The 24095-nt window shown below is 45.0% G+C and overlaps 3 protein-coding genes across 22 annotated transcripts in view; 2 read left to right on the top strand and 1 right to left on the bottom strand.

Annotated features, from left to right (window-relative positions):
- hectd1 (HECT domain containing 1) overlaps positions 1-1511 on the top strand; it is a 36563-nt gene extending 35052 nt beyond the window's left edge. For all 16 annotated transcript variants that reach the window (XM_042071479.1, XM_042071473.1, XM_042071472.1 and 13 more), the window contains one exon: positions 196-1511. In XM_042071479.1, the coding sequence (XP_041927413.1) occupies positions 196-333 (138 nt within the window). In that variant the 3' untranslated portion in view covers positions 334-1511. The remainder of the gene's footprint in view (positions 1-195) is intronic.
- On the bottom strand, positions 1397-5926 carry ap4s1 (adaptor related protein complex 4 subunit sigma 1). Of its 4 annotated transcripts, none has more exons than XM_042071523.1 (6): positions 5788-5926; positions 3272-3432; positions 3079-3165; positions 2617-2685; positions 2507-2518; positions 1397-1888 (listed from the first exon to the last, which is right to left on the bottom strand). In XM_042071523.1, exons 2-6 carry the CDS (start codon positions 3407-3409, stop codon positions 1760-1762), a joined length of 435 nt encoding a protein of 144 aa, XP_041927457.1. In that variant the 5' UTR covers positions 3410-3432; positions 5788-5926; the 3' UTR covers positions 1397-1759. The 4 variants fall into 4 exon arrangements, with proteins under 4 accessions (XP_041927457.1, XP_041927458.1, XP_041927455.1 ...); XM_042071524.1 differs by having other exon boundaries at positions 3272-3429; positions 5788-5925; XM_042071521.1 differs by lacking the exon at positions 5788-5926 and adding an exon at positions 5267-5426.
- strn3 (striatin, calmodulin binding protein 3) lies at positions 4306-23770 on the top strand. 2 transcript variants are annotated; one of them, XM_042071502.1, is made up of 17 exons: positions 4306-4891; positions 12856-12959; positions 13081-13154; positions 13287-13365; positions 14534-14710; positions 15070-15208; positions 15666-15807; positions 16179-16238; positions 18327-18463; positions 19039-19214; positions 19366-19413; positions 19540-19661; positions 19931-20098; positions 20627-20767; positions 20930-21037; positions 21321-21407; positions 21718-23770. In XM_042071502.1, the coding sequence occupies exons 1-17, from the start codon at positions 4637-4639 to the stop codon at positions 21885-21887; spliced, it is 2187 nt and encodes a 728-aa protein (XP_041927436.1). In that variant the 5' UTR covers positions 4306-4636; the 3' UTR covers positions 21888-23770. The 2 variants fall into 2 exon arrangements, with proteins under 2 accessions (XP_041927436.1, XP_041927437.1); XM_042071503.1 differs by lacking the exon at positions 16179-16238 and having other exon boundaries at positions 4310-4891.
- The last annotated feature ends 325 nt before the right edge of the window (positions 23771-24095 follow it).

The following is a 24095-nucleotide window of genomic DNA, read 5'->3' as shown; positions in this document are numbered from 1 at the left end:
CTGCATCGTAAAATAATTATTGTACTGTTGCCTCTAACAGTTATGTACCTATGAGGCAAATTAACCTTGTTGAGTGTCTTAGTCACCCATAAGACAAGTAACCCAAGCTTCTTCCTTAATGATATTTGTGTGTCAGGTAGTTGTTGTGGACGGTTCTGTTTGGCAGCCAGCTCACACTTATGTTCTTGGTTTCAGGTGGACGCCACTGATGCCAGCTATCCCTCCGTTAACACGTGTGTGCACTACCTGAAATTGCCAGAGTACTCCTCTGAAGACATCATGAGGGAACGCCTCCTGGCCGCCACCATGGAAAAGGGCTTCCACCTCAACTGAGCATGCTGGCCCCACCCCCCCTCCAGTCCTCCAGCCCTCCCAGATCCCGCCCCTGTTTAACACATGACTGACTGACTCCCCTTGCTGGTGAAGCCTGTTGTGTTTTGTCGCAGTAAACCAAGAAAAAAAAAAAAAAAGAAAAGGAAAAAAACCGAAAAAGCTCCGCTCTCTGATATTTACCGCTCTCCCACCAAGCCCCGTCTCCCCTCCCCTCCTCCCCTCCTCATTGTCCCAGGTGAAGATTAAAAAGAAGGAGGAAAAAATAACACGTCAAGGAAAACAGCTCCATGTTTGACTCTACTAGCTACTGATACAGAAGGGGCGTGCCCCCTAACAAAGACACATACATATTACACACACACTCTCATCACAAACACTCTCTTGCACTCACACCCACAAGCTGTTCCTATTGGCACAGGGCTGCCAAAGGGCTTGAGTGACAGGTGGCCTCTGCTCCGCCCTCTGCTGCTGTGTTGGTTCATTCTCTGGCTGTGAGCATCCGTGTAAAGTTCAACATAGTTTTATTTTTCTGCCCTCAAGGTTTTTCTTTTTTCCCCCTCCTCTCTTTCCCCGCCGCGACTGTTCGGACAGCATTACTTTTCACCGCTCTTTCTCCCACAGAGCTCAGTTGGGTCTGTTTGACTGGGTGGGTGGGGGGGGGGGGAACCAGTAAGGCACCTGCTTCTGTAGAGCTAATAACTAGCGTGTTTGGGCATTCCCCCACCCCCAACCGCCTCCCTCCATTAACAAGTTTTAAGTTTTACTAGTGCCTGCATTGTTTGAACTGTTAGGATTTTTTTTTTTTTTCTTTTCTCTTCTTGTTTTACTTACTCTTATGGCATACAATCATGCACACGCTTAATCCCCCCCTTCCTCCCCCTTCCGTATTTGTTTTGCTTTTGTTACAGTGTGAGTATGTTTTGATTGTTCATTGCCCAGCTACAAGGATCAAAGTCCCTGAGTGCATTTGTGTAATTTTACAATAAAGCTATAGAGACAAAAAACACTGGTTCTGTGTGCAAGGCACATTTAAGACAAAAAAAGCAAGCTATGCTTTCCCTTGTATTTTCTTTGTATATTATAAACATTTATTTAACTCAAGTTGCAGTTTGAAGTAAACAAATATTTTCAAATGTGTATGCTCCGAAAAAAAATCATTAAAAAATGTTTGCAAAGTATGCAGCGTCATGGTTTTCCTTCCGTCTTGTGATCTACTCAGCAGCTGTGCTGGCATGTTGTACACCTTTTTTGAAATCAGATGAGAAAGTGAAAACACAGCATTATCAAAAGCACAAAGACAACAAGCTTGGCTGCATGCAAGTCCTCTTGGGTGTGAGTCCATGTCTAGTGCAGCACCACTCCTGTCAGAGCATGCATGGAATGGAGGGATGGTCTCCCCCTGTCACCAAGGGAAAGGCTTTTGCGCTCAGCTCTCCACCATCTTGTCCAGAACAAGCAGGGGTGCCAGGATTCTGCTCTTGTTGGTCTCCACCACATGCCCGTTGAGAATCATCTCGTCCAGGATGATGTGCACTTTATCCAAGTTAAACATGATCTGGGCCAAGGGTAAAGGAAAACCCCTTCAAATATGGATTGATCCGTGTCAGCAGGAGGATATTCCAAGTACGTGGTTTAGTGACTCATCTGGAGGAATCATAAGTAGTAAATCTCAAATTGCTTTGTTCATCTATCAAACCTATTGGCCTCTTATTAGTAGGTTTACCACTTAGATTTCACTTAACCTGGTTTGTCACTAAACCACATACTTGGAATACCCCACAGGTGTGTGCTGTAAGCACTAGAAAGCCAGTGCAGGACGGTACACAGTAGTGAGAGTTGTACTATTTGGAGTAGACTAAAAACAGCAGGGGAGGGGGTCTTGTAGATTGTGGATAATGAAAGCATACCTTGTGCATGTGGAGTCCTGACAATGTTATGCAATACCTGTGACAGAACACTTTATCCTCATGTATGCAAGACCAGAAGTTATCCCAAAGTTATGTAAATGATCTTCACTTCAGCTGATCTTTGTGCTAAATGTTTTGTTGAGGGTGAGAACATGCAGTCCCTGACGCTTCACAGTTGACGTGTAGTGACGCCTCTACAGGTCACTGTATGTGTGTTTAAGTTAACAGATAACATGACAAATCCCCATGACCCGTTAAAAGGATACATCCAGTTCACTCTGTATGGGAGAAGAAAATATTCAGATTACTTAATACACAATTTACCTTTTTAAATATTTATATAGAAAACTACTAAGTAAAGGAAAAAATAGCTTACAACACGACTGAAGTACTTGTCCAGAACTTCAACAAAGTTGTGCACTAACTCATAAATAGAGAGTTCATTCTGGAAGATGAAAAAATAATATCTGTTCATTTATAGTCAGGTGTTGATTAATTTTCAATAACACTAAAGGTTCTTAACAAAATACTTCAAACTTCTAATTAGTTTCCACTGGGAAATAAGTTATTTGAAGAACCCAATTCAAAGTGAGTATCAAAAATAGATCAAAAATATGTGAAAATGATTTTGATGTGGAATTATATCTATTTCTACACGTACACTTCCACACCATTATTTCTACACACACCTACCAGAGGGAGTGTAACTGGCTGTGTAATCTTAAAGCCCCAGCTAAAACATACAGAGCCACAATCACACCTACCAAAAGTAAGGTGTGGGTGGAACATGAGTGGCTATTATTGGATATGTCTGTGGGTGTGAGCATCAATCCCTCACCTCTGTGTCTGTGATGCCCACCACAATAAAAAGGGCTGCATATTGCCGATACACCAGCTTGTAGTCTTTATATTCCACAAAGGAACACTGGAGGGGGAAAAGATACATTCAGTTTGTTTTATGCATATGCACTACTCTAAATTCAGTAGTATCTGTGAGAGGAGAATATCAGACATGCACAAGAGCACCCAACCTCATCTTTTCGTCGGGAGAGGCATCCCTTGACGACATCTGCCTCCAGTGCTGCACGTTTGCTGATGTCAACATTCTCATAGTACTTGGAAAGGCGAGTCTGTCCCTGCTTGTTGACCATCAGGAAAAACTTGATCATGATGATTTGATGAGGATAGACTACTGAGAAGAGAGATAAGGAAGCATTATTCAGATAATAACATTATTCAGATATCTCATAGCACAACACACAATACCATTGGTGGCAACAGGAATTATAGGAGTATTTTGGTCCTAATCAAACTCATTACTAATGCCATGTGACATGAGGTTTGACAAAAACAAATGTAATTATTTGTATTTAAATTCAATGAAAGCCAAATAATAACACGTTCAATTCACAACATCATGACAATTTCACAGTGCTGAAACTTTTGGAGAACAGAGGCTGTAAAATGCTTCATCATCAGGAAGCCAAAGTACTGCAACAAACTATGGGCACAGCACAACCGTTTCTGCCCATCTTTAACTTTATATGCACCTGAGTCAGCTCACTGCTACACACCCTACAGTGCAGACATTATTGTGACGAAGAACAGCTGTAGACAAAATAAAAAATCCCAAACAAAAACAATATTAAATTAATTCGACACTTCTATATTGTAATGAATGCAATAAGTAAACAAATGGCAATAAGAGGCCATTGAATCATGGTGCTGCAAATAAACAAAATGTGTGATCTAGGCCTACACGGATTTTCTTTCACTCATTATCACAGAAGAATCCTTCTTGACTGTGCTTAGAACATATAAATAGTCTAAGACTAAAGTTCAAAATGCTAACTTTTTTTTCTATTAAAGAGCAAAGCTTAGAAAAGATCAATAGCTATGTGCACACACTTATAGGCCGGATGTAAATTCAAGGAGGAGCATTTTTTTTTCTGCATTAAATGTGTTCCTTCGCAATTCACATTTGCCTTCACTAGGACACCGCCACATTTTATGTCACAGTTTGTGCCCAAACCATCTTTGGATTTAACACAGCGCAACGGCACTCGCATGCTCGCCATTCGCCCAGCTGCTGTATTTGGATGACTGACTGAGAGAGGGCTGGGTGAACACGTCCCATCATGCAGTGCGAGCCAATTCTTCCTCACCCCCGCAGTGAGTAAGCGAGGAGACTCTCATCCAAGGATCGCACTAATGGCGGCCGGCAAATCCGTGCGCTGACATCAAATCCATAACAGAGCGCCGCCTCTACAAAGACCCACTGAGACCTCTCAGGGAAGGGCGCTAGTAGTCTTGCGCACCAAGAACAGTTTCAGTCTTAGAAGAAGTACTGGGTGAAATTGTCCAGTTACTTCAGCTGAGACTTTCCTATTTAAAAAATGGATGAACACCCCGGCGGAGGAGGAGTAGGAATGGCCACCCCGAGACAGCAGCAAGCACCGCAGCAGGGAAATAACAACGTTAATCCGCAAATCGGTGGAGGGGGTGGTGCTTTAATGGTCCAACAACAACAAGATGAGATGCCTCGGCCTCAGCAATACACAATCCCGGGGATTTTACACTACATTCAACACGAATGGGCCCGTTTCGAAATGGAAAGGGCTCATTGGGAAGTGGAGAGGGCCGAGCTCCAGGTATCAAATAGCCTACATTTGCTAGCCAACAAGCTAACATTAGCTGGCTGGATTGTTGACACGTTAGCATACTAGCTAACTCACTCACCAAGTTAACAGTATGGATTTGTTGTATTAAGACGGCACGTTGGTTAACATTCCTTGCAGTTTGTCTCAGATACTTTGCTTTTAATTATATACCATAGTCTGTGCTAGATGGCTAAACATATGTTTTAGTAGCTTTGCCACCTTATGAACCACCGAGCTCGTTAACTTGGTTCTAGCTAGGTGGCTAAGTTAGCACCTAGCGATAATGCACCGTCCTTAGCTAGACGGGTTGTCATCGATGTATTTGAGATGGACAGTGGAATGTTACATGAAATAATCTGGTCTTACCACTGATTTCAATGAAACGCCTTAGTCTTGCTGATTTGATAGGGTCCAGACATTAACATAGTACGTAATTTTCCAAAACAAGAAACCAACTCAAATCTAGCCAACTGACTGTCAACTAATCTCTCATGCAGCCATTTTGGTTTGGTCAACATGGCGTCGGCTTGGCTAGGTCTTCTTAGTCATTATTTAGCTAAGCAATGTAAGTCTGCTATTGGGCCTCATCATCAAAGTGTTGCATCCTCTTTTAGAAAACATTTGCTGACAGATTTATGGTGTCTTTACTGCATTCATCATATGTTCAAAAATAGTCATGTTTGGCATTTAACCGATATGAATAACCTTTTGAAGATTGCTAACTAGCCATTTGCTAGGTCAGAATATTACTGAATGGCAAACTACGCTAAGCAGACAGTCATTTTGCTAAAGTGTGTCGGTAATCTTCTTCGCCATTCAATTGGCATTAAAGATTCCACAGCATATTGTTTGTATTGTTATAAACAGGGGTTGCGTGACATACTCACGTCGCTTTGTAGCGCATGAACAATAAAGGTTGGCACAATTATACTGGTGAGGTAGTAAAGTTAGCTAGACAACAAGAATTGTATTAGTCTACATGGGGGGACGTCTGATCGGTAAGACAACCGCAGTAGTCACGTAACAACATTAAGTGTAAGTCCTTCGAGTGTGACATCATCAGTACTTTTAATCAACGTTTGTCCTGCATTGTAACGTTACTTTTGCTTGTTACATGCGAAATGAGCTAGACTTGCACAACGAATTCAAACAAAGGGGAACGCATCAGTTTCATTGACAGGAAATATAGCTGTAACGTTAGCTAAGTTACTGGACACTGCAATCACATCGAAGTGACGAATCCGCACCCCTTTGCGGCGCTCCCAATCGCTTACACATATAGGCCAAAGATAAAAGTGGATGTCTGGGTGGAGCTTGAAACAGCCTCGTTACTCAAGGAGACTAAGATGAATTTGAAAGGCAATAACTGAGATTTGTGTGGTTGACAGTCTGGTGCATACCGACTGCTATGAATCAGATGTCCATGAACGGTGGTATTGCATATATACTGTTAGGAATGAATGATGAGAAGTACTCATGGAAATCACACCAGGTCCTCAGTGCTTTACTTTTACTATGTACAAATGCCATGTCTATGTGCTAGTTCTTTGTTTTTGTTGTTGTTGTTGTTGTTGTTGTCAAGAAGCAGCAGCAGTTAAGTGTTGGGGATTGGGGGGGGGGGGGGGTCTGAAATTGTAGGTGATGACAGGGCCCAGCCTGCCTCATTGTGTGTCCACACATGCCAAAGTCCATGAGGAAAAGTGGAAGCGTTGGAGTGTTTCGCCATCCCCCTGCTCCAACTTGCACAGTGAAACATACCTTCACCATGACTCTCACCTCAATTACCTACTCCTGTCTCTGGCAAGAGACATTGGAATGTCACTTGTTGACTCGCTTGTTTCATTCACCATGAGAGGCGTAAGCCCTCAAGACATCCGTTCTTGCTGCTTGGAAGTATTTTGTCGTAATGGAGAGACCTAGGGTCTGTCATTTCATTGTTTAATCACTGCGCGTGATCCATAATTGTCTCTCTGGTGGTTTAAAGAGTAGATAGATAGATACTTTATTAATCCCCAGGGGAAATTCAAGGAAAGTAGGCCCCTGGAAGACATGGATTCTCTGATGCAGAGGTGCCACTGCAGTATGATAGATGCTGTTGATATGATTGATGCTGTTTATTAACTGTGATGCATCATCTGTGTTCTGGAAAGCAATAATCTGGACATGTTTTTATCTGGGTTGGCTGAATGGCATGTGAAGTTCAAACTGTAAATGGCAGGTGAAGACCGTTGTCCTTACAGATGCCATTGTCTTAGGATAATGATTTTTGGGACTGTATAAAACTGTTTCACAGTTGTATGTGGGTATCCAAACTTGGCCTCATGCATTGTGTTCACCAACTGTCATCCTTTTGGTCATTCTTTAGTTGATTTCAACGGTGTGTCTGGTAGATGCCTAAGATCTAGTGTGTGTGTGTGTGTGTGTGTGTGTGTGTGTATGTGACTGCTGTCTGCTGAGAACTGAGTAGCCACTGTAGATCATTGCGCTGTCCACAGTACTCGCATCAGCAGGGGAAATCATTATATGTGGGTTGGAAGTGGTTTGTAGGTCAAAGCTGTGCTGTCTTCTGCATCACTCCTCTCCTCCCTGGCCCATCCTTTCCACTTTCGGTCACTTTCTCCTATGGTACTATAGTTCACTATCACCCAATGATCTTCTCTGCCCTTGCCCCTAAATTTTATAGGCCTACCGCCACGCATAAACATACAATCGTATGCACGTAACGCTCCCCATTATATCACTTGAACAGGAACCAACTCAAGACATGAGTTGAATGCTCCATTGGAATGTTCCAGAACCTTGAGTCATTTGTTCTGCACATCTTGGCAGGCATCCAGAAAGGCCCCTGGTCCACTTTCTGGTTTGATTCTCCATCATCGTGTGTGTATGTGTTAGTGTGTCTGTTGGTGTGTGTCTGTTGGTGTGTAGTGTGTTGTGTACAGTAGTTCTATAGCAGCTCGTTGTGGTCTCATGCAGCAGCACCAGCACACACACCCCCCCCCCCCCCCCCAACCCCAGCGTGACCTGAGGACAGACGACCCACAGCTGCTTCTCACCATATGGATCCCATCCCATGTGCTGCTGACCCCCACTGCCACCTCCCAGAACCCCCGCACAACATGCATGCAACCCTCCACACAGGCTGCAGCAACTCTCACACCGCAGCGCTAATGACGCTCCACTGCTTCACACTGGGGCTGAGGCACTGGCTGCTAGTCATTAGGCAGACCCTGGGCCAGTTTCTACTTGGGTCAGAGTCAGACCTCACCTTCAGATGAACAGGCCTACCTGATATGCTGAGCTGGCTGTCCGTCCACCTTTTCTGCATATCAGGCGTTGGGGGAATATGCTTGTTGTTGTTGTTGTTGTTGTTGGATGGCTGGTCTCACTCAAGCAGAAAGCTTCCTGGGCCATACAAATAGAGGAATAGATTTTCACATACTTGTCAAGTTCGAACAAACTTTAACAAGCCTTCAGTCAAGCACAGTTGTATTATATACAACTTAATGAGAGTATTGTATGAGTATTTCATGACTTTGTGACATACTAAGTTGTGAAAATATTAAGTTGTGTTTTGTAGCATGATCTCTGGAATTTGGATGCAGAGTCCTTGTTTTCCGGTCAGTGGCTCTCACTCCTGTCATAGGGTTGTTAGCGTAATGCTGAGTTCCTTTGTTTTTGAACTTTGGGCATATTTGTCATTAGAGCGTATCCTTGTTCTGTAAGCTGCGTCATGAGAGTCTTGTCTGAGCCGCTCATGTTACAGCATTCTCATGTCCACTGCATTCTTCTCTGCCAGTGGTCAAAAGTCTAGCAGAGTGGAAGAACTTGTGTGTGTGTGTGTGTGTGTGTGTGTGTGTGTGTGTGTGTGTGTGTGTGGTAATCATAGACTACCATGCTTTGGCACAACTCGTCTCCCCCCGTAAATGTCAGCAAGGGTGCACCACAGGCCCCTGTCCTCGGCCCCGCACTGCCCAGGGGGAAATGCAAAAAATGTGCGGCATCTGCACTTTCCGCACTGCCTGGAAGGTGTTTCGAGGCTCTCGCTCGCAGCTCATTACTACTCTCCACTCTTCATTCCAAAGTACCTCACTGTTTGTCCCCTGCGTTCATGACTAGGTGTAACTTCCGTAGCGCGTTTTGTTTTGTTTTTCCCCCAGGTTATTTTGCGGGGATTATTGATGGAGGGGGGTTTCTGATGTGAGTCGGAGCCTGAGCTCGAGGCCATTGCCCCTCAGGGGGCTATCAGACAGCTGAAGGCCAGAGGAATGCGCTTTGGGTCGGCCTGTGGCTATTCCTGCTTTTGTCAGCCGCTCGGTTTGGGCAGTGACCTCAGCGAATACCCCCTCCCCACATCCCCTCTGAGCCTACCGCTCTCGCCTCCCGCTCGCCTGTGACCTCACATCTTGCTGCCGTTGCCATCAGCCTCCAGGAACGGCACCATGACTCAGTCCAGCACAGTATTAACAAGGGGGGTGGGTATCTAGTTAGCTCGTTTAGCGCCTCCAATAGGCTCTAATCGGAACTGCCTTTAATTTGATTTTGTACATAACTGCTTTGAGAGAGAGAGAGAGAGAGAGAGAGAGTGTGTGTGTGTGTGTGTGTGTGTGCGTGTGCGTACGCCTGCTTGTGTGATGCAGAGAGTGGCTGTGTCTATCTGGGTGGGTGGGCGAGCTGGCGCTCGGTGTACAACTGGACATGTTTCTTTGAGTGGACCTAGAGACTTGGTTTGTCAGGCTGTTCCCTGCAAGTCCTCAGCACAATGACAAATGCAGACAGCTGTTCTTGTGAACCCCTCCTCCATAGCCACAGGCCTCCCAGTGCCCACTGCAGCCCAGTGCCACACAAACACACACACACACACACACATGCGCACGTATACACACACACACACGCACATAAGCACGTCATGTCCCAGCCCAGAAGACACATATGCATACATGTGGGCCTGTTTCAGCTCTCTGTGTGCACATGCACGAAACACACACGCACACGCACGCACACACACACACGCGCGCACACATAAGCACGTCATGTCCCAGCCCAGAAGACACATATGCGTACATGTGGGCCTGTTTAGCTCTCTGTGTGCACACGCACGACACACACGCACATAAGCACGTCATGTCCCAGCCCAGAAGACACATATGCGTACATGTGGGCCTGTTTCAGCTCTCTGTGTGCACACGCACGACACACACACACACACACACACACACACAGTGGATCTCCTCCAGTCTACTAACTACACACGCGCACACACATAGTGTGGAGTTGCTGAAGTGCTCTCTCCGGTGTCTGCCAGAAAGGGAAAGGCCACCGGGTTTGTAGTGAGGTGATCTGGCAGCGCTGCGTTCCAGTCCTCCCACTGAGGTCCTGAAGTTCCACTCCACTCTCATTCACTCAGACAACTCTCTTAGTCTCTACCAACTCCTCATCACCTCTGTTCCATTTGAGAAGCCCACTCACTGATGTTCTATATAACAAAGTAAGATCATGATGATGATGATGTTGTTGACTTAAATAAGATCTAGAATCTAGATTCTTATTTGAGTTTTGTTTTTTCAGTTTGTCTATAATCGTAATCTGTTGGTGCCCTCATCACTTCTGCCGTGGAGGCGGCACTTGAAGATTGCTTAGGCTACTGACGGTCCCTTGGGCCAACAGGTCATGGAAATGGGTGACCTGCAGTCATTCTTCACTAGCCAATTTGTAGTTATTTTCAGCACTATCTGAAATATTGCTTTCCCTTAACCTGCCATGACTGTCAAGCCCCTTTCACATGCAAAACCCATTTACAATATATCAGATAAAGTATTGAGGAGATAAATGTTCATTCCCTCTCTTAAAGGGAATATCATGAGTGTCCTGTATTCCCTCTGCATGGAATACTATAGAGCGTAAACCTTCAACAACATAAAACCATTTTAAAAATGGCTTTCAGTAGCGTATATGAGCCAGACTTGAATGTGAATGAATATTAGTTGCTAGTGTGCTGAATTTGATAGATTTCAGTTAATAGCAAGCAGAGCAGAGGCTGTCATTTTGCTAGGCTACAGTTGTTTTTCAATGTGTGTCGTTGATTTTGATAGTATCACATTTAGTGTACAACGATCATGATTAGTTTCTGTCTCTACAACAACTTGCAATGGGCCAGGCACTTTGTTCATTACCTTATACCAACATAGTGCTGTCGCTGCTTGTTAGCATTGGTACAATACTTGTGCAGCTGTTAATTATGCAAGCTGACATAGCGTAGTGATTCTGTATGTGTTTATTATTTGACATCAGAGGTGCTGGATTGCCTTACATAAGCAATACAGCACAGACATGTGCTGTCATGGTGACCGCATTGCGCCCCACTCCATCTCTATGGCGACCTCGGAGGGTGTTTGCCCCTGGTTTACCTGCCAAACAGAATGGGTTGCCATGGGCACCCTGACCCCAATCATGAGCAAATGGGGCATGAGGGGCCAGTGGGCTATAAATATAACCCCCAACTCCCCTCTTTTGCCCCTCACCCACTCCCAGCAACCTTTTAGATCGGATTGGGTTTCACGGTCGCCCGGCTCTGGTTTCGTTCCCAGCTCATCAGCTGATCCAGAGTCAGATGCTGCCAACCGTGCTGCAATTGGGAACCAGTGTGGCCAAATTTAGAAGCTGAACTCAGATCAGTTGGAGGCTATGGGCTTCCAGATTCAAAGTAGGGGATAACAACTCACACTGGGGAAACCTTTAGGTGGCTTCTAGTTAGGTGAAGTCTTCCTTCATCCACATGGCGTATGAAGTCAACAATCAGGGCACACTTTTGAACAAAGCTAGAGGTTAAATTCGGGGAAAGTTTTTAAGTGCTCTGCACTTGACCTAAATTACTTGCATGGAGCAGCCTATTTCTTTTCCCTGAAAGGGCTAAATTTAAAGACTCCACAGTCCACTCAGAGTTTGGCAGGCCTGTTTTTCAGTGAAAGGTCTCAGTTTGCCGTGTCATTGTCATGCAGTAGTGGTGCATCCGATGGCCGACTCGGACGTCATGTGGCATGCTTCAGATTGCACAAGGCTGAATGAACTCTGGTCCAAAATTAGTTTGTGTGTGTGTTTTCTTTATTTGAAAACTATGACCTATACTGATACTGCCACTGATGACATCTTATATTAAGAATGGAAAAAATACATGCAGTGGCTGACTTGACTGACGTGATCTTGGATTATAAACTTGTTGACGAATTGAAGTTAGTTAATAGGCCTAGATATCTACTGGGGTCATTTTGGTCATTTAAGTAGACGTTATATTGTTACAGTGAACTTTTTAGAAAATACAATCAATCACAAATATTTGTACTTTATTTCAACATTACACAAATTGTGCAACAGTATCAAAGACCAGTATGGTAACAGTAAATGTGACTGTCTTGTTTGTGTAGGCTATAGCCAGTAAGTTTGTATAAGGCAGTCTTAAGAAATCTGAGGCACAATGACCAAGTATAAAATAAAATCCCTTTATTGTAGTGGATACTCCTACACGTTTTGACTCGTAAAAGTCATCAGGGCAAAAACAAGGCATCAAAGACCACTTTCACAGTAATACAGGATTTCAGCCCTATAAAGGGCCATCCCTTGTTCTTGAGAATCTGAGTATGTGGGTTTATGAAGCTGTAAAGCAATTACTTCATAACTACTGGGTGTTTCACAGATAAGCCTCAGGAATTACACAAAGGTTAATCAACTAAGAACAAATAATGAATCATTGATTGCACCATAAAATGCTCAACAGATATTTCATTCCCACCTTCAGGCACAAATGCTGACCCAACAGGTCAAATTAAAACTGGGCTCTGTGTTTCAGGTTATTTGGCTGGATACATATTAGCCCCTTATCTGTGTCAAGGAAGAACACACTGCTAAGGTATTAGGCCCACATAATGGTGTGCTAATTTGTATGTCCTTTTGTCTTTCAGGCTCGAATAGCATTCCTCCAGGGGGAAAGGAAGGGTCAGGAAAATCTAAAGAATGACTTGGTCAGAAGAATAAAGATGTTAGAGTATGCATTAAAGCAAGAAAGGTAAGTGGACTTTCACTGTCTGACAATAAATGTTGTACATACTGAATTTTGAATGTGTATATATGGAATAAGCTGAAGACATTAATTTATGATTTTCTGTTTGTGTGTGTGTGTTTCTCAGAGCAAAATACCATAAATTAAAATATGGTACTGAACTCAATCAAGGTGAAGTGAAGATGCCCAGCTTTGAATCAGGTAAGTGTGTGTGTGTGTGTTCGCCCATGTGTGAGCACACGTCATCTCTTATCAGAGGCACCAGTCTGGACATGTGTGTGTTAATTTGCCTGCCCACCGACTGACTGCACTGTTTCTTTTGCCCGGCGGCAGATGCCAAAGACGCGGAGGTCCCCGCCGTTCCTCAGAACAGCCAGTTGACGTGGAAACAGGGCAGACAGCTCCTAAGACAGTGAGTCTGTCCTCTCTTACCCTCATCCAGTCTTCACCTCAGCCACAGTACACTGAAGCAGTGCTTCACTGTGAAGGGGCACATATTCATTCAGCAGTGAAGGGGAACATATTTATTGAATTTCCCTTTGGGGATCAAAAGTATCTATCTATCTTATCTAGCTAGCTTATGCACTAAAACATCCTTGAACTCATGACACACGTGTCCTAAAATGAATTGGCTTTAATAAATAAACTTTATTTATGTATTTTTTTCTGTAAAAATCCTAGGAGGAGTTCTTTGCAGACTGTTAGCAGATTGTAGCGTTTTGACCCTTGAGGAATTTCATTATGTAGAGTCATTAAGACCATCACATCTGCATCAGATCTTCCCCATTAGCTATTAATGGCTAAGCTAATGAAGGCACAGACTCATTGAGGCACATCTGTTCTGGTAAGCCTCGCATGTTAGAGCTCCAAAGTATTCTTGTTCGTCCAGAGTGACTTGCTTAGAGGAAATGGATGCACTCTAGATGTATTGATTACCTCAGCTTGCTCTGGGACTGGGTTGAACTCCAGGAAGGAACAAAATAGACTTGCATCCAACCCAACCCCCGCAAAGCTCTGAAGGAAGGAAGGAACAGAAGGTCTAGATGTCTAGTACAGGTTTCTTGGTTGGCTCACTCTGAAGTGTTTTCGTATATTTCAGTCAGGACCACTGTGTCAGGATAGTTTATTACTATTTGTATAATCTTTCATTTGATGGTATGGCTCTGTTCTGGGAGCCCCATGGAGCACACATGGAAAGACTAAGGCAGATGGAGCGGCGAGATAAACCATCCATAGGGTATATGTCAATGCAGTAGCCACTAGCTACGAAACTGTGCATCAGCTTACCTCTAGGCTAATTCTAAAAAGTCAGGGCTTAAAGCTGTCAGGCACTGTGCCTGAACTCAGGCGTGGGCCAGGCCGTTTGAGATTTGACAACAGATAATTATATAATGGCTTCAAAAGTTTCAGGCACAGCAATTTGCCTTGCTTTAAGCCCTGTACAATACACTACAGCATACTATACTGTACTACACTAGTATACTATACTATACAATGTCACACAACACTAAATTAGCTGAATTGTTTTGCATTGGACATGTCTACAAAGTGGATAACCGTTTGTGTTCCTCCATCCTCAGGTATCTCCAGGAGGTAGGCTACACGGACACGATACTGGACGTGCGGTCACAGCGGGTGCGCTCCTTACTGGGCCTGTCGGGCTCGGAGCAGAACGGCTCGGTGGAGAGCAAGAACCTGGAGCAGATCCTCAACGGCGGCGAGTCTCCCGCCAAGAGAAAGGGACAGGACATGAAAAGGTGAGGCGCATCCAAGAGATCCTTTCCTACGCACGAACAAGCGCTGCTCAACTGGATAAAATCAGTTTTAGTTTCAGCAAAATTACAAACATCCTGCCACACGCTGGCTATAGTTTTAGTTCCCATTCAGCCAACAGCTCCTGCACACTTACCCAGATGCTGTTGATTTAGTTGAACCCATAAGAAATCTGGGGTGTATTTCCCAAAACCATAGTTGCTAACCTGTTAACCATGAATGCCTTTTGAACTGTTTGGGTCTTGTGCAAGTGATTTCAAAGACATGCATATGTGAGCAGTGACCGTAGTAAGCTTTTAGCCATTGCTGAGGTGCCATCTGCTCTACTCTGTTCTCCCGGTAGGAATCCTGGCGATGTTCTAGAAACGTTTAACTTCTTAGAAAACGCTGATGACAGCGATGAAGATGAGGACGAGGAAGGCGACATGATGGAGGACATCTCAGACCGAGAGAAGCACAGAATAAAGAAACACAAAATCAAGGTGTCCAACCTCCCCTACTTTCCTCTAGACTCTCAGCCCAACACAGTTATTCTGGACGGCTTTGAACAAACCGGAAGCGGGACAGGACCCGGCTTTTAAGTTTCGTTGCTCCATTATTAATGTGTGGTCAGGAGATGGCCAGAGGAGGTCTCACCCTGAGTCAGCAGAGTGCGTTTTTGAAGGCATTAACGTTTGGAGCTTCCAAACATTTTAAGTCCGCACAGTCCTACCGGTAATGATAGCTAGCTAACCATTCACAGTCAAGGGAGTAGTCACAGGAGGGAAGCAACCTCCATTTGGGTGAGAGAAAAGGAGAAATCAGTGCTGGTGTTGCATATGATAAATAATGCAGTTAAGCACAGAAGTGAGTGACAACAATAGCAGCATTGGTGAAATTGGACTGATTTCATGCGATTGAAGTAAAGTCTCATTCATTGTGTGTGTGTGTGTGTGTCAGGTGGGGAATGAGGGTCTGGCGTCCGACTTGCCTGATGACCCAGACACGGAGGAGGCGCTGAAGGAGTTTGACTTCCTGGTGAACGCTGAGGACGGGGAGGGGGCTGGGGAGGCCCGCAGCTCTGGAGACGGCACAGAATGGGGTAAGAGACCAGACTCTGCCCAGACTCAACTCCTCTCCACAGAAACATGTCTACTTGACCTGTTCAGTAGCACTCTGGTGCTAGCCCCGCCACTCTCAAGTAATTAATATAAGGCCTTTAGGGAGGTTCTTCTAGAAGAGCAGGGTTTTTGAAAATGCAAGGTTATCATACTTAAAGACCACAACAATAGTGACTTGTAGGCTTGGGTGAGAAGATGCACCAAAAACTCATACGAATCACATCTTGTCCACGCCATGGAGCAAGTAAGAATACATGGGCTAGATTACCACACTTCACAGTGATAAAGAAAACTGGCCTTAAAGTCTTGTGTTGGGAAAGTTATTGATGCTGATGTCTTTCATCCACGGCAGCTCACAGTGCCAAGAGGTTCCGTCTACGAGAACGTCACCCTTTGGATTGTGCCCAGATGTGTACGTGTAAATGTAATAAATCACTCCGTTAGTCTCTGTAGGTGTCCTTGATTCCTCGGCTGTGTAGGTGCTCCAATAAAACAAGCTGGCAACCCTCTTATCCATTAATCAACCCAATTTATCAATCAACTTTCAGTTCCTCTCTTGATTATTGACGAATCAATCAGTCTATTAATCAGTGATCATACATCTTCGCTTTCCTCAATTAAGTTGTCATTTTGATCAGAGATCGGCGTTTGATGCTAAGCGGGCCTGAGGGAGCTGTCAGATTTGTCTTGTGGCTGGGATGTACCGAGTTGCTCTGAAAACAGTCGGCGCAATCAGAAGCTTTCTTATAAATGGTGGTGGTAGCTAAGGACTTGATGGAGTTGAGGGTATGAGGCATGGCCTGGTATTAAGGTGATGGGCTAGACACACCAGAGAGACTTGAGAGGAAGCAATACCTCAAAGAGGAAGGGGAGGAAAGTGTTATTGAGTATATAAGTATATATACTCTTTTGATCCCGTGAGGGAAATTTGGTCTCTGGCCAATCTGTGAATTAGTGAAACACACTTCACACAGTGAACACACAGTGAGGTGAAGCACACACTAATCCCGGCGCAGTGAGCTGCCTGCAACAACAGCGGCGCTCGGGGAGCAGTGAGGGGTTAGGTGCCTTGCTCAAGGGACCCTCAGCTGTTCCTACTGGTCGCTGATCGAACCGGCAACCCTCCGGTTACAAGTCCGAAGCGCTAACCAGTAGGCCACGGCTGCCCCGTAATACATTAAAGGAGCAAAAAAAGAAAACCAGTAGGAACAGCTGAGGGTCCCTTGAGCAAGGCACCTAACCCCTCACTGCTCCCCGAGCGCCGCTGTAGCAAGGCAGCTCACTGCTCCGACTTAGTGTGTGCTTCACCTCACTGTGTGTTCACTGTGTGCTCTGTGTGTTCACTAATTCACGGATGGGATAAATGCAGAGATAATACGCAAGTATACATGGCCTAGAAAGCTGAATTACATTTTTACATTTACATTAAACTTTGACACAAGATTTAGCAATTTTAAAAGTAGTATGTATATTTACCCATCCTAGCTAAACTCTCTATTTTCGATAACTTAATTAACTTAACCTCTTATGGGACCATGACATTACAAATATATGAATAATCAAAGCTAATATATCCTAATATCGGCTATACATGGAACATGACATTGCTCTCAGTAAGAAGGGTCATTCCGCTTTGTATGTTTAGCATATGATGCAGCAAATTGACTGCTCTCCACTGGCAGGACTGGAGTCAGTTCAGCACAGCATCCATGCCCCTCCTCTAACCCCTACACAGGCTAATAACACACAGCAGTGTTGCACTGAGACTGGGTCACACACACATATGCATACATGTGTGTGCAAATTTACCTTCCCCTTGCAAATGACTTACTGTGGGTACTTGGTGTGTGTGTGTGCGTGTGTGTGTGTGTGTGTGTGTGTGTGAAATGATCTGATCCTGGCTGTGGCAAGCCCCTCCCTCCCTGCCGTAGTGTCGGTAAGGGCTCCGTGCTGTGTCAGCATTCCACTCCACTTCTACTCAGGATATTCTGAGCTTACTGCTCACTCGACTCCTCTCTCTCTCTCTCACACATACACACACACACATTCACTCCCTCAGCCAATTCAGTAGAAGGTCTCAACCTTGCTGCACCAATTAACAATGCTGGAAATGGCCGTTCTGATTTTATCACATTCTCTGGATGTTTGTATAATATTGGATAATGGGGGGGGGAGTAGGGAATACAGACCGTTTCTACTTTTTTACTGACGGCGAACATAATGAACCCTGCCAGATCAAATCCTCAGCTATGCTGTTAAATCCACCATGATGCCGTTTATACCTTGCAACATTCTCATTCTGCCAATGCTTCTCATAGCAAACATGGGCCTCTTGATCGCCTTATACACACACACACACATACACACTGTGTGTTCCGTCGTGTATGTATGTGTGTGTGTGTGTAGGTTTGTGTGTGTGTTGAGGGAGTGTGAGTTCCCTTCTGCGAGGTGTGGCATGTTGTTTACTGATCCTCTCCTCTCGGGCTGCTCCTATTCTTAGCGGAGCCACTGCCGTTCCCGTCGGGAGGGGGCAAGTCCTTCCTGCTGGGCTCCGAGGACGGCCTGGAGAGCGTGCTGGGCCTGGGGGACCTGGCAGACCTCACCGTGGCCAACGACGAGGCCGAATACAGCTATGATGTAAGCACGCCTGGCATCCTCTCACACGCGCACTCTCTCTGCTTCTCAACCTCACACACACACACACACACACACACACTCTCTCTCACAGTCTGTCTATTCATGTCTGTGGTTTTTATGCCCCCTGTCTCTGTCGTTATTCCACTCTTTGTCTCCTGGCGCCTCTCTCTCTCTCTCTCTGGCTCTGAACAGTGCCCTCAATATTCTGCCATAACAGACCCATTAACACAACTGTTGAAATCAGTCTGAGGCACTTTGCAGACATAAAAACACACAGGCCAGAATGTCACATGGTTATGCTCTTGTGTTTGCATAGGGAGGGGAGGGGAGGGGAACTCTTCTTCAATTAAAGGTGTAGCCTGCTATTTTAATCGCATCAACATGGTCAGATAGAGTGAATTGCTTCTCACAGTCCTTCTGATGTTTGTACACAGATCTGTTCATGGGAGCCAAACGCCGCAGATTAGACCGAGTCCTAAACAGTCCCTCCCAAGCCCTCTTCACCCTGCCACTCGCACAACCCTGTGCTTCCAAACCTCTGTGTGAATGTTTTTTATTTAATTTTTTTTTTTTAGCTGCCGACCAATAAGGACGCTTTCAGGAAGACGTGGAACCCCAAGTACACGCTGCGGAGCCACTTTGACGGGGTGCGCGCTCTGGCCTTCCACCCCGTGGAGCCCGTGCTGGTCACTGTCTCCGAGGACCACACGCTCAAGCTGTGGAACCTGCAGAAGACGGTCCCCGCCAAAAAGTTAGAGCCCACAGAAAATATTAACGACAAATCACATTACACCAGAGAAATAAGCTGCGAAGTGGCATTAGCAATACCTACTGTGATTCCCAGCTAACCTTGAGCTCTCGCTCTCTCTCTCTCTCTCTCTCCCTCCCCCCCCCCCCTCCAGAAGTGCCTCTCTTGATGTGGAGCCCATCTACACATTCAGAGCCCATGTGTGAGTATCTCAGAGAGAATGCCACTAATGACTGATCCCAAAACACTACACATTTAGTACCCGATTCCTCACAGAGAGAATCCTTTTTTAAATCGTCCCTCTGTCTCTCTCACTCTCTCTCCACAGTGGGCCTGTGCTCTCATTGGCTGTTAGCACCAGTGGAGAGCATTGTTTCAGCGGTGGCATCGACTCCACCATTCAATGGTGGAACATGCCCAGCTCCAACGTCGACCCATACGACACTTACGGTGTGTGCCTGACTAGGCTTAAACCAACGAATCAATGAATTGGCTTTACTCCATTGGTAAAACTGTGTTCAAATTGGTTCGAAAATTTAAACCACTATCGAACAGGACTTAACGTACAACCTAAAGTTGTTCTCGTTTCTGTAGTGTGTTGCATTTGAGATTGTATATAGTCTACACTGATTTAACTTGATTTCTAAGCTGTTATCCTGATGTGACACGGGGTTGCATGAGGACCGAAGTTCTCAACGTTCCGTTCTTGTTCTCCACAGACCCCAGTGTTCTGGCAGGCTCTCTGCTCGGGCACACAGACGCAGTCTGGGGCCTGGCCTACAGCGGCATCAAGAACCGGCTGCTCTCCTGTTCCGCCGACGGAACCGTGCGGCTCTGGAACCCTAAGGAGAAGACTTCCTGCCTCACCACCTACAATGTAGAGAAAGGTGAGTTCTCCTCAGTCCTGTTCTCATATACCTGCCCCACAGGACTTAGCAGTGTGCAGTTCTAATGTAGGTTGGCCTAGAACTGGACAGGAGGCCCTTTTACAAAAGGACTGCCTCTCTCCAGTTGGTTCAAGAACATTTCCAGGACACTCAGTGGCTTAGCCTAATATTCAATTGCAATGTTCTAAATTGACAGTCTCTGAGTATAATTGTTTCTTTGGACCCGTCTGTTGGGTTTATGGAAGGGTTTGAGATGGTATTCAACTAGATATTGTCTGTGTTGCTCAGTTGGTCCACTGCAGGGATCAAAAAAGTTCTGTTGCCTGGCTGCCTTCGTCAGCACAGGCCATTTTTATTCTGTTGCCAAGTTAGTTGTTGCTAAGCTAGGTAATGTCTGTGTTAGACCAGATAAGCTAAATGTGTTACCTCAGGTTGTTCCTTCAGTTTTCTAGGCAGCCTTTAAAACGGTTAGAATTCATTGAATGTGAAATTATTGCTGTGAAATGCTCAAACACTCTTGTTTTCTAGAGCACGGAATCCCCACGGCAGTGGACTTCACAGGTTGTGACCCTGCCCACATGGTGACGTCCTTCAACACGGGCAACGCTGTTGTCTACGACCTGGAGACGTCCCAGCCCATCGTAGTATTCCCTGCACTAGGCGAGAGCAGTGAGTATCCCCCCTGGGGGCCCCCTGGGTCAGCAGAGCAGTCACACACACACACACACACACACACACAACACACACACACACACACACACACACACACACAAGCCCATTGAGTGTACCTATGTCCTATTCACTCTCTCTGCCCTCTCTCTCCAACCCCAGCTCTGCCTGCTGATAACCACATTAACAAGGTGGTCAGCCACCCCACACTGCCCGTCACGGTCACTGCCCACGAAGACCGGCACATCAAGTTCTTTGACAACAAATCGGGTGAGTGCATCTGTGCCCAAGCTCATGATGCTGCCAGTGCTGTTCTGATACTGCACTACAGAGTATGATTTGGGAAGCTCTAAGTTTGTGTCATTAAAATGACTAAGTTCTTGGGCCATTGCATCAGGATAAAATAGAGCTCGTGGCAACATAAGTGAGCTCTTGAACAGAAAACGTCACACCATAGCTAAACTGCTTGCTACACTTGACAACATGTCTGTACGTGTAAGACGTGTATGAATTGAAATGTTAAATTTGGACCACTGCACTCTGTTTACTTTAGGGAAACTCATCCATGCCATGGTGGCTCACTTAGACGCTGTGACCTGCTTGGCAGTGGACCCCAATGGCATCTACCTGATGTCAGGAAGTAAGAGTCCACACACACACACACACACACATATATATTTTCATTCACATACACATTCATTCACATACACACTCTGTCATTAAGCCTTTGAGTCCTTTTTTTGTCTCTGATACTTCAACTCACACAACTATGCCTTGAAGAAGGCCTCATGCTGCTACGCATGGGCTTTTTTAAACTGGTCCATTTAGGACATGTCATTGTGAATAAAGACATTTTAATTAAGGAGTGCCTCCTTTTTTTTTGACTTCAACTCACATGTTTCTTTTTCTCTCCCTACCCTTCTGCCTGTTCCTCTGCCCCCCCTCCCCAGGCCATGACAGCTCAGTGCGCCTGTGGAACTTGGACAGCAAGACATGCGTGCAGGAGATCACGGCCCATCGGAAGAAGTCGGACGAGAGCATATACGACGTGGCCTTCCACCCATCCAAGGCCTTCATCGCCAGCGCTGGGGCAGACGCACTCGCCAAAGTCTTTGTGTAGAGTCGCCTCTACGTGGGCCAGAGACCTAGAACCCCCTCATACACACACACACACACACACACACGCACACAGTACACAGACAGACTTATGAAACGGACTGCTTCACTGCCTTGTGTAACGGTAGCATCCCAGAACACTACAATGAAGTCTCCTGCTCCTGTTCCTGTAGCCCTGGCAGAGCTGATGCTCGCGAGGACTTGCGGCTGAAGGGGGAGCCTCCTTTGCAGGGGCGACTGCAGCACCTACCCCATCCCTATCTCCAAACCCCTTCTCTCCAGTTTGATCGGAAATTCCCCAGACTGGCTAGGGAAACACAGACAGACAGACAGACAGACACACAGAATAACTAAAGTATTGTTTTAACTGTAATTTACTGTAAGTTGCAGCTGGGGGGTGGATTAAGAAAAAAAAATAAACAATGCCAGCTTCTGTAGCCATTGGAGTTTGTATAAGCTGGGCAGAAATCGGTTCTGTAGGGGAACCATGGAGTGGTTCTTGAATCATGTGCTTCAGTAGGTCATTTTTTTGGACCTTAGAACCCCCCCTCCCCTCCTCCGCCCTAGGCTGGGTGTGTAGTTCTCGGTCCCAGTCTGACTCGTCTCCCCTGCCACTCCTCTTGTAGCATAAAAAAAGAAGAGAATAGTCATAAACCTCCTCTGTTCAATCAGCCTCATACCTTAGCTATTAGTTTCATGACATTTTGTGTAAAAAAAAAAAGTATATATATATATATATAGTTTTTATAATCCTTTTTATATAAATAAAGACTGCCATAAACAGCACTGAAAATTTCAGTTTTTAATTAATTGGAGAGGAAGAGCGTTTGACCATTCAGCCCCCTCCCTGCCCCACCACTTTATCCTGTCCCCCGACTTCCTGTCTTTTGCCAGTGCAGGAAGGATGGCACCCCCAGTCACTCGCTGACTGGAGAACGGATGCTGGCCAGACTGGGGCCAGGTCTGCTCTGGTCTCAGGCCACTATCTGGGTCATGTCTCCCCCCCCCCCCCCCCCCCCCCCCGGCTCTTTCTGTTTCCCTGACCCTTACCCAACTCCCTATCCCTACCAGTGACTAGGGTGAGAGTCACCCAACAGCTCCTAGCTTCTGGAAGAGCTCTTAAAAAAAAAAAGATTATAAAGTTAACTGCAGCATCCTATCACTATGTGATATTTTTGTACACCTTCTGTATTAGAGTTAATTTATCACAGGGTTAGACATCTTTGAGAATTAAAAAAACGCTATCCGTGTATTTATTTCAGTTTGGTTAGTCTTATTCTTTATTTCATGATGAAAGACTGCGGTCGAAGGGTGTCCTTGAGAACGGCCTCCTGCAAAGCATCAGGAACAGCACTCGTAAATAGATGATTATAAAGAAAATGGCGGTTTCTGCACAGTGGAAGAAGCCACTCCATGTTGTGACAGATCAGTGCTTTGAAGCATACGGAGGAACTTTTATTTTTGGGGTATTTCTGTTTTTCTTAATTTTTTTTTGTTTGTTTCTTTTAAATGGAAGGGATTTGAATAGCAAACATCAAAGATGAATCATGGTTATAAACATCTTTTGTTTGGTTATACTTTTCCCTACTTTTATCCTGTAAAACCATTTTATTTTCAAACATGCTACAATTTATGGTGTAACTAAAGATTTTTTTTTGTTTGTGTAATGCATGATTAATACAATAAAGTATTTTTTCTAGTCTTCCAAAAGGAAAAAAAAAAGTTCTGATCAGTTTGCGAGTTTTGATGAGTTTTGTAAGGTTTTTGATTTACAAACTATGAATCCGCAGATTTTAAAGATTGTACCACATAGCAAAATACCGCTGTTGAAAAGTAATGTATATAAAATGTCTATAATAAATATTAAATGGTGTACCTGTACATACATTTAGAATCCTGGTCTATTCCGTGTGTGTGTGTGTGTTGGCAGTTTGGAAGGTTGATTGTGTTAAAGTGTTCTTAACAAGCCCCATTCTGTTGTAGCAGGCCACTCAGTAATGTTTTGTCTTGATCTCATCTATCTGTAACCAATTATGTCTATTGAGGCCGCTGAAGACTGGTGCATGAGGCCCCCTCAATGGATGGCAGTTACTAAAGTTTCAGGGGTGTCTGTTGTAACATGTCATCCTTATCACGCTCTTCTTGATTGGTTTGTTGCTTCACTGTATTTGTCTGGTCAATACCTCATCTTGCCAGGAGTAACAGCTTATGA

Source organism: Alosa sapidissima, chromosome 19 (genome assembly GCF_018492685.1).
Source record: "Alosa sapidissima isolate fAloSap1 chromosome 19, fAloSap1.pri, whole genome shotgun sequence".
Classification (NCBI taxonomy): Eukaryota; Metazoa; Chordata; class Actinopteri; order Clupeiformes; family Clupeidae; genus Alosa; species Alosa sapidissima.
Note: the sequence above shows the minus strand (reverse complement) of the source record. Positions and strands in the feature narration are given on the sequence as shown.